General features: G+C 48.3%; 1 protein-coding gene across 10 annotated transcripts in view; it reads right to left on the bottom strand.

The window, feature by feature from the left end:
* The window catches only part of DEPDC5 (DEP domain containing 5), an 85163-nt gene that overhangs the window by 26295 nt on the left and 49621 nt on the right, over nucleotides 1-9247 (bottom strand). For all 10 annotated transcript variants that reach the window (XM_025199281.1, XM_025199280.1, XM_014518133.2 and 7 more), the window contains exons 27-29: nucleotides 3623-3740; nucleotides 3294-3461; nucleotides 1034-1253 (exon numbers count right to left, since the gene is read on the bottom strand). In XM_025199281.1, the coding sequence (XP_025055066.1) occupies nucleotides 1034-1253; nucleotides 3294-3461; nucleotides 3623-3740 (506 nt within the window). The remainder of the gene's footprint in view (nucleotides 1-1033; nucleotides 1254-3293; nucleotides 3462-3622; nucleotides 3741-9247) is intronic.

Raw genomic sequence — 9247 nt, 5'->3', positions numbered from 1 at the left:
ATTCAGTGTGATGCTGCGGCTAGTACAGCGAGCAAAACGCTAGCTTGCATCCATAGATGCTTCTCAAGCAAAACCCGGGACATCATTCTCCCGCTGTACTTGGCCTTGGTGAGGCCGCAGCTGGAGCACTATGTCCAGTTTTGGGCTCCACAATTAAAAAAGGATGTGGAGAAGCTTGAGAGGGTGCAGAGAAGAGCCACGCGCATGATCAGAGGTCAGGAAAACAGACCTTATGATGAGAGGCTGAGAGCCATGGGGCTCTTCAGCCTGGAAAAGCGCAGGCTCAGGGGTGATCTGGTACCCACCTATAAGTTTATTAGAGGTGCTCATCAGGACCTGGGGGAACATCTGTTCACCAGAGCTCCCCAAGGGATGACATGATCGAACGGTCACAAACTCCACTGTGACCGATTCAGGCTGGACATAATAAAGAACTTCTTCACTGTCCGAGCCCCCAAGGTTTGGAATAGCCTGCTGCCGGAGGTGGTTCAAGCACCCTCTTTGAACGCCTTCAAGACACATTAGGATGCTTATCTTGCTGGGATCCTAGGATCTCTGCTGACTTTCTGCCCCTGGGGCAGGGGGCTGGACTCGATGATCCTCCGGGGTCCCTTCCAGACCAAATGTCTATGAAATCTATGAAACCGTTCATTACACATAAGAGATCCACCCATCTGGATCTCCGTGCTGGGGTGCTTGTCCCTCTAGTCACTCAGTCCACAGTGCACAGCTTGCTGGATCTAGAAAAGTGAACTGTTTTACTCCATAAAAGAGAAGACTCTTGCAAGTATTATGCCAAAGCAAGCTGCACAATGCACCCACATTCACCAAGATCCTGTCTCGAAACAAGAGTTCTTAAATAGGTGGTTATCAGTCATGTTTCAAAAACAGACTGAATGGAAAGCAACAGGGGCAGTGGACAGTACAGCAGTTTACTGCAATGCAAGCTGACGGGAAAGGTAACTAGAGGAATTCAGTTGAAGAATTAATTCAGCTTTCACCCCACTGAGGGTAATGTCAAATACTGGCTTACTCTGATCATTCGGTCTGATCGGTGGCGCCGACGAATACGATTCAAACCCTCCACAAAGCGGATGAAGCCATCCAAGAGTTGCCATTCCTCCTCATCAGAGCGGGGCTTGTCTCCATATACATCACAGTGGACTTCGCCTTCCATAATACGCTTTGTGGCAGTTATACAGGCTGGAAGCAGCAGGAACCGTGTTCTCCAGAATTTCAGTGACTCAATAAGACTAGAGAAAGACATAGGGGACAGGGGGAAAAAAAAAAAAAGACATAGGACAATATTGGGTGCTAGTAAACGTGATGAAAATTGGCTGTTTTTGCAGTTTAATTGTGTCACACTATACACATATGCGGGGTTTTTATGATTTAAATGCGTTTAATAAATTGCAAACTAAACCACATCCACATGTAGTTTAGTTTGCAATTTAGCTGTTTGTAACATTGCAGCCTTTTGACAGCTCACCCCCTGCCACCCTGCAAGAGGCAGGCTGAAGGCAGAAGCAGCGAGAGGCCTGATCCTGGGAGAACAGTTGGATCGAGCTAGGTGCTGCCTCTGAGCTGGGGAGGCACCCACCCACTAGCACCTGCCTGGGCAGCTCCAGGGGGACCACTGCTGTAGAGAGAAGGAGCAGGGCCCCCTACCACTCAAGACCTGCCAGCAGTTCGTCCCCCAGCCATGGGAGATGGACAGGCTCCACGCTGGGGTGGTGCAAGGGGGAGGATCAGGCCCCTCGCCGGTTCCCCCTCCCCGCCCGTGTGAGCTGTCACCAGGCTGTGCAGCCCCTGAGGTGTGGCAGGGAGCCTAGTCCTTCCCTCCACGGTGGCGGCACTCCCCAGGGCTGCCCCAGGGCCGCTAGCTGTGCAGGTGTTGCCCCAGCTCATAGGCAGCACCTGCCAGATCCAACTCTTCCCCCAGCCCAAGCTGGGCCAGCACCCACCTAACAGCAGCCCACCTGGGTGGCACCGCCACAGAAGGAAGAACCAGGGCCCCCCACAGCTCAGGGGCCATTCGGCCCACTAGCAGCTCAACCCCCGGCCGTCGGAGAAGTGGGCAGGCTCTGCCCAAAAAATAGTATCAGGCCCTTCACTGTAATAGTGATGGAAGCCTCTAAATTGAAATGGTGGGTTTTTATAATTATCATAATTAAAAATCCATTGTTTCAATTTAGGGAACTAAACCCCCATCATGTGTACAAGTGCCCACTGAGCACAGCTTTGTGTGTGGAATTTCATACAAAAGAAATTGGCTGCCAAGCTTCTTCAGAGTCAGCAAGTACAGTAAAACCTTATTAGAACAGCCCTGAGTCAGAAAGAAGGGCTCATCAGGTCCCAACTGCAATTTCTGGAGTTAATACTCACTTATAACCACGATAATAATGCTTCACATGACTATAACATTAAGCATTATATGGTCTGCCTAGGATGGTGTATTCAGTAGAATGATGACACTGGGAGGTATTTACCACCAAACACGCTGATATACAGCATAGAAAACAAGCCTATTTCTAGATTTAGAAAACCACAGGAATAGACCTACACTCTTAGTATGAGCCACTAAAAGCTACTTTATAAAAGCTTACTACTTAAAAGAAAAAGGAAAGGAAAGGAAAGGAGGAACAGAGAAAAGGGAATAGAGAAAAGAGAAAAGGGGAGGAAAGGAAGGGGAAAAGGGGAAGAGGCTTTGCAAGTTCAGGCTAGGACAAAGAGTTGAGACTTGGAATGAGAGAGAAAGATAAAGGAAAAGCTATTTTTGCTGAGTAAAAACAGTGCAAAAAGTCTAACCATCAGAAAAGACCAGATACTAAACAGGAAGAGTGAAGAGAGCATCGTTAAGCAAGATCTGTTTGAGCAAGCTCAAAGGAAGTTTAAATAAGAACAGGGACATTTTGAATTAGGTCTAGAAATTAAAAAGGAGCCAAAGAAACTGTTAAAGGACTGCACAAATCATCATACTATTGTGCAGTCCTTCATCAGTTCTTTAATCATCATACTATTGTGCAGGAGGAGGCAGAATGATCTAAAAAACTCAGCATAAGCAAGAATTTGTCCTAAGATCAGGTGATGCAAACACAGAACTGAATAAAATCTGAACAAGGGGGATAGAAATCCTAGCATCATGTCACTGAATGAAGACTCATTTTCCCCCCAGTTCCCATAGCAGAGCTTCCCTAACCTTTACAGACTAATTTGTCTGAGCAACTGCAAGTCTGAAAGAAACCAAGGAAATGGGACAAACAGAAAAGTTAGGATGGAAACTAAGACCTCACCTGAAGTCCTCAGAGCCAGCAGAGCAGATATACTGATCCAGGTAATTCCATTTGTATTCTTCTAACCGTTCATGGGAGAACTCTACCCAGCAGAAAACAAATTCGGAGTCCGAGTGGGAAGGGCACAGACTGTATGTGTAGTTTATTTGAGCAGATTCATATGGATACCTAAAAGAGACAAGGCAAACCTTAACAATCCTGACACTTTCAATGGTAACGGTACAGGAACAGAAGGAAGTGAAATGAATCCATTCATTCAAATTGAGATAACTGAAAGCCAATCATGCTGGACTAGTGATGGTAACTTACTTGAGAGAAGAGATACTCACTTTGGAAGGTATCGAGTGACAGTAATGATTTTGTCCTTTAGGGTCACTTTGTGGAAAGTGCGGCCCATGCTCAGCCAGTACTGGTCTTCTTCCTCAGGTCGATTTCGTGATACGAGGCCTAATTGTATTACACAAAAAAATATCTGCTTGCCTATCAAAGTAGTTGGAGCTCTGGGCTGCCTGCAGACATTAAAAAGGACTTCGCTGGAAGAAGCAGCACATTACTTCAACCCAGCTCTGCAGCATCTGTATAGATCGGGTGCTTCAGCAGGGCTTTTTGGCACTTTTATCTAAAACTGATTCAATCAGCTATTAGATAAAAGCACCAGAAAAGCCCTGCTAAAGTGCCCAATCTATACAGATGCCAGGCAAGCTGAGTCCAACTAAGGCACTACCTCTCGTGGCTGGCACAGGACTGCACTGAGTTTAAAGCGCTGTTTTTGGGGGAGTTTTTTAATGTCTGCAAGCAGCCTTGCTGAACAAATATTCCTATACTAAAGCACTCCACTGCACTTCTGAACAAGGATATAAACCAAGACCTGTCCTTCCTGCTAGATTTTTAAATATGGCTTGCTTGAAAAAATGCTTTTGTTTTTAAGGTAGCAGTCACGAATATCACCATTCAAGATTAAGAATGTTCATAACTTGTTATCGCCACTCTGTTATCTAACATGAGTGGGGCAACTAAACTGCAGGTAAATAACATTAAGTGTTGTGTAAGCATATTAACATGTAGATAATTTGAACAACATTTTTCATCACTCAGTTTCATTTCTGGAGCTAGCACCTTCAACTTGATGTTTTCTCAAAGGAGCCTCTTCATTCATTTCTCCTCTCCCCACCACACAAAGAAAAGGCAACAATTCTAATTCTTACCCCTCATACCTTCTCCTTCCTATAAGCCCCTCATTACTTTACACACACACACACACACACACACACAGTCCCTTCACCCCTACTGTATTTATTCTAATAGAAGACAACCTGCTTTGAGCAGGGGCTGGACTAGATGATCTCCAAAGGTCCCTTCCAACCCTAATTTTTGATGGTTCTATAACCCTGATTAGAAGATGTCTCCCCAATAATTAGATTATATATGCAGTAAATGTATAAATTAGTTATAATTTTTCAGGTATAGAATTTTATTGGAAGTTTGTCTTGAATTTGTCCCCCTTCCACTGCTACAGCAGAGAAAATAAAATCTGGAGGGGGGAGGTCAGGTAGCCCCTTTGCTCTTTGCTTCCCCCCAGCTTTTTCCCTGGCAGCCCCTTCCCCCTCTCCTTACTGTCAGACCCTGCTCTCCTTGAGCACATGGAAATAAGGAGCAAATTTGAAAACAATAACCTTGAAATCAGACATGGCTATAGCACTTTGTATATAGTACCAATACACTTAGTTCATCCAGAACTGACGCACGTTACCTTTTTTTGAACTACTGCAAGTTTTAGCACAGACACACAATTTTTTTTTTTTACAAAAATGTATCTCCCTATATCTTTATAGTTTTATCTCATGACTGATCCAGTTCACTTGACAGTCCATGACACATCTACAGTTAAACCATCATCATTCCTGTTACCATAGCTGCAACCATGCACCTGCACACCCATCACCATCTCCTTTACCCATCACAATAATGCAGACCACCTTAGCACCTTCTTCTCTCCGCTTCCCAAATCCCCAGCTTCTTTCCCCAGTCCTTTCACTCATTGTCATAGTCATCATCATTGCCCTATCCAGCAGTCCCACTTCCGAACAGTTTGTGCCAATCTTTTCTCTTCCATGTGTCCTCTGCCATCTTCTTTCCATCATCTTCCTATAGTACACCTGCAGCTCACTCACTCCCATTCTGACACAGTCGTCTACTGGGAGGTTCATGTGACTGTACATGAACAGGTTCCTTCCTGGTCTTCCACAGGGCACTCCTGAAGCAAATGAACTGGTTGAAGCAGGCTGTCAGGGTCCTTTACTGCTTAGTGAAGTGTCTGAACATCACCACCTCTGGTGAGGGTCTTGACCCCTGTCACCATTATGAGTACAATTACTCACCTCCACACCTCCCTAGCATATGGGCAGTTCCAGAGGAAGTGGCCAATTGCTTCCTCCTTCCACCAGCAGGCTTGCCTAGGGTAGTTTGGTGGGCTTCTCTGCCCCTCAGCCCACTGGGCACTCCCTATGCAGGCACTGTGACAATATGCTAGTTCAAGTCCCTGTGTTTGTTCTGTACATCTTCGCGGTAGATTCATTCCCACACAGCCTGGAAGCTATTGCCAGGTAGTATGTTCTCAGGTGACAGTCTATCCTTTGCCCTTACCACCTCCTACATCTTAGGGTGGTTTGTCAGGGTCACTGGGGCCTCACTGGGCAGTTCACATTTGCTCCAGAAGAATTCCAGGATCTTGCAGAACCATGCTGGCACCATGGTCCATAGGCTTGAGGTGGGCACCATGTACACCCCAGTATCACAGCTGGTGCCCTGCAAAATATTTTATGAAACATGCCATTTTGGATTCTGCCCCAGTTGTCAGTTTGCAGGTCATCTACCTGGCCTAAAGGAACAGCAAGACATCTGGTATTCTTCAGCCCCCGGTCCATTTAGTCTTATACATCATGGTCCTCACAACCTTCTCCCATCTGGAGCCTTAGAAGACGACACACACAGCACCGAGGCGGGGGAGAGGAGGGAACCAGCATGGTGTACACAGAAGCACCGATAGCAACACTGCCATCATTAGTGCTACATCCCCTGCCACCTGCCATTGACAAGCGGTGCATGTTCCTCAGTCCCAGGTACTCTATTTTTTTTCTTGCAAAAATATTTATTTTTATATATGTATAACTGTACCTCTAACAACCTGTCACATGACTGCTGTGGTTCACTTGACAGACCAAAAACACACGTTAACAGTTAAACTATTTTAGTCCCATTACACAATTCATATCGCGCACCTGCACTCCCACGCGCCCATCACTGTTTCCCTGAAAACATCAGTTTCATAACAGACTCCCTCAGTTCCCTCCCCTCTCCCCCTCCCAAATCCCCTTCTTTTGTGTCCAGTCCTTTCACTTGTTTTATTTGTCATTGGTGCCGTCCTCGCCACTGCCCTCCTCCTCATTCTCTTCGAAGGGCTTGCTTCTGAAAAGTCTATGCCAGTCCCCTCTTCCATATGAGGTTTGCCATCCATTTCCCATCATCCTCTTCTGTCTTCCTGTAGTACAGGAGCGGGCAGTTATTTCAGGCGGAGGGTCGCATAGGTTTAACAAGTTTTGGCGAGCTGTTGGGGGCCCTTGACAGTTGCCCCACCCCTTAGTTGCCACATTGAGACCAGAAGTCCTGCCCCCTAACCCCTGACCTTTGGCACTGGAAGCCCCTCCCCTTGCCCCCCCCCCATACTCCTTTTGGGAAGGGGAGGTGCCATCTTAGAAGCAGAAAAAACCAAATCACACGCTAGAAGTCAAACACCTACTTTAATATATTTTAATATTATTACAAAATAATATTTGTCATGCCTTGCGATTGTGTGCTATATATAGAAGGGATTGTCTAATAACTCAAAAATAAAGTGTCACTCATATTGTGTGTGTGTGCATGTGCACAGGGGAATGTGGGGGGATTGTGAGAGAGTGTGGCTGTGTAGGGGGCATAGGGTATGCTGGGGTGTATGTTTATGTTGGTGGGGGTTGTGGGGGCAGGGTGAGGGTAGGTGGGGGGGTATAGGGACCCCCACACACACTTCTCCCATGGTGTGCAGCCCCAGCTGCTGGCAGCAGCAGGCAGGGAGGTCAGGTTGCTCATGCCCATTGCAGGTGTGGCTCCGGCCAGCGCTGTGTGCGGGGAGGGAGCAGAGCCTGCCCTATCACTGGGGCTCCGTGCCGCATACCTGCAGCTCCACACTCGCAGCAGGGAAACCCTGTGCTAAACTCCACAAGGAAGCAGGGAGTGGGGCTCCCTCTGCTGCGAGTGTTGGACCTGTGGGGGCGCAGCACAGAGCCCTGGCAATAGACCAGGCTTCGCTCCCTCCCCCGGCACAGCGCTGGCCAGAGCCGTGCCCCGCCAGGCACCTGCACTGGGCATGAGCGCCCTGACCTCCATGCCTGTGGCTGCTGCCGGCAGCTGGGGCTGCAAGCCAGCTCTGCATTGTGCTCCTGCTTCCAACCAGCTGCAACTCTACCCCCCACAGCCCCGCCACTTCCCTATCTGCTGCCCCAAGTGAGCAGGTTCTGGCTGCAGCAGGAGTCCCACCCGGAAGCTGCTGGCTGGGCAGAACCCTTCCACCCACAAGGGTGGGAGCAAGGCCCAATAGGTTATGTTGGAGGGTTGTACATGTGGACACCTTGCTCCAACCTTTGTGGGTGGAAGGGCTGGGCAGGGTGCAATTCGTTGGGGGGTGCTGCAGGCCAGATCTGGCCTGCAGCACCCTTGCCCACCCTTGCTGTAGTACCAGTACATTTCACTCAGTCCTTAACTGTGGGGTCTGAGTGCCTGTTTATGAGCAGGTTCCTAGCCTTTCACAGGGCATACCTAAAGCAAGAGATGAATTGGTTGAAGTGGATTGCTGGGGCCCCCTGCTTTTTCATAAAGTGCCCATAGAGGACTGGTTCTCTGGTCAGGATTCTGAAACCTGTCACACCACCAGAAGTGTGCGTACTTTCTTCCACACCTCTCCGGCATATGGGTAGTCCCAGAAGAGGTGGTCTATTGCTTCCGCCTCCCACCGGCAGGATTGCCTCAGGCAGTTGAATGGACCTCTGCGCCCTGTGTTGTTTTTCCATGCTTGCATGGCGAGTGCCCAGTGGGCTGTCTGCCAGTTCAAGTCTCTGGGCTCCTTCTGCAGGTCCTTATGGAAAATTTGTTCCCACATGGCCTGGCAGCTGTCACCAGGTAGTAAGTCCACTGGCAATATGATGTCTCTTGCTCTTACACCTCCTGTATCTTGTGGTGGTTCACTAGGGTTGCTAGGGCCACGTCACAGTTTGTATTTGTCCTGGAAGCGTTTCAAGACCTTGTGGAACCATGGGTACATCATGGCCCGTGGGCTCCTGCTGGCTGTCATGTACACCTGCCACTGGCACAGCAGCTGTCCTGAAAAGTACTTTACAAAGCAGGCTGTTTTAGATTCTTCCCCTGTTGCCAGTTTGCATACCTGGCTCATGTACCTGGCCCAGAGGAACAGTAGGACATCTGGCATTCCTCTGCATGTGGACTGTTTCACTTTGTACAGCTTGGTCCTCACCACTTTCTCCCATGTGGAGTTCCAAAAGAAAACATACATAGCTCTTAGGGTTCTGTGGATGACTTGCTCCAAGGAGGGAAGACTAAGGTGGTGTATAGAAGCATGGGCAGTTGCATTGCCTTCATCACTGTCATGCACCCCTCTATTGACAGGCAGTGCATCTGCCATAGCCCCAGTCTCTGTTTGGCCTTGGCCTCCATCTTTTCCCATGACATCTGTCCCATCAGTTCTGGGTCAAACTCCACCCTGAGGACCTATACCTCCTCACAAGAGATGGAAACCCCCAAAGCTGACAAATTCCTGAGTTCACCCAGGACTAGGCAGGTGCTTTTGCTCACATTGAGCTTGACTCCTGCTGCTGCTCCTTATACCTGAGTGTGTTGGAGCACTC

The sequence above is a fragment of the Alligator sinensis genome, unplaced genomic scaffold (assembly GCF_000455745.1).
Source record: "Alligator sinensis unplaced genomic scaffold, ASM45574v1 scaffold505_1, whole genome shotgun sequence".
NCBI classification, from domain to species: domain Eukaryota; kingdom Metazoa; phylum Chordata; order Crocodylia; family Alligatoridae; genus Alligator; species Alligator sinensis.
Note: the sequence above shows the minus strand (reverse complement) of the source record. Positions and strands in the feature narration are given on the sequence as shown.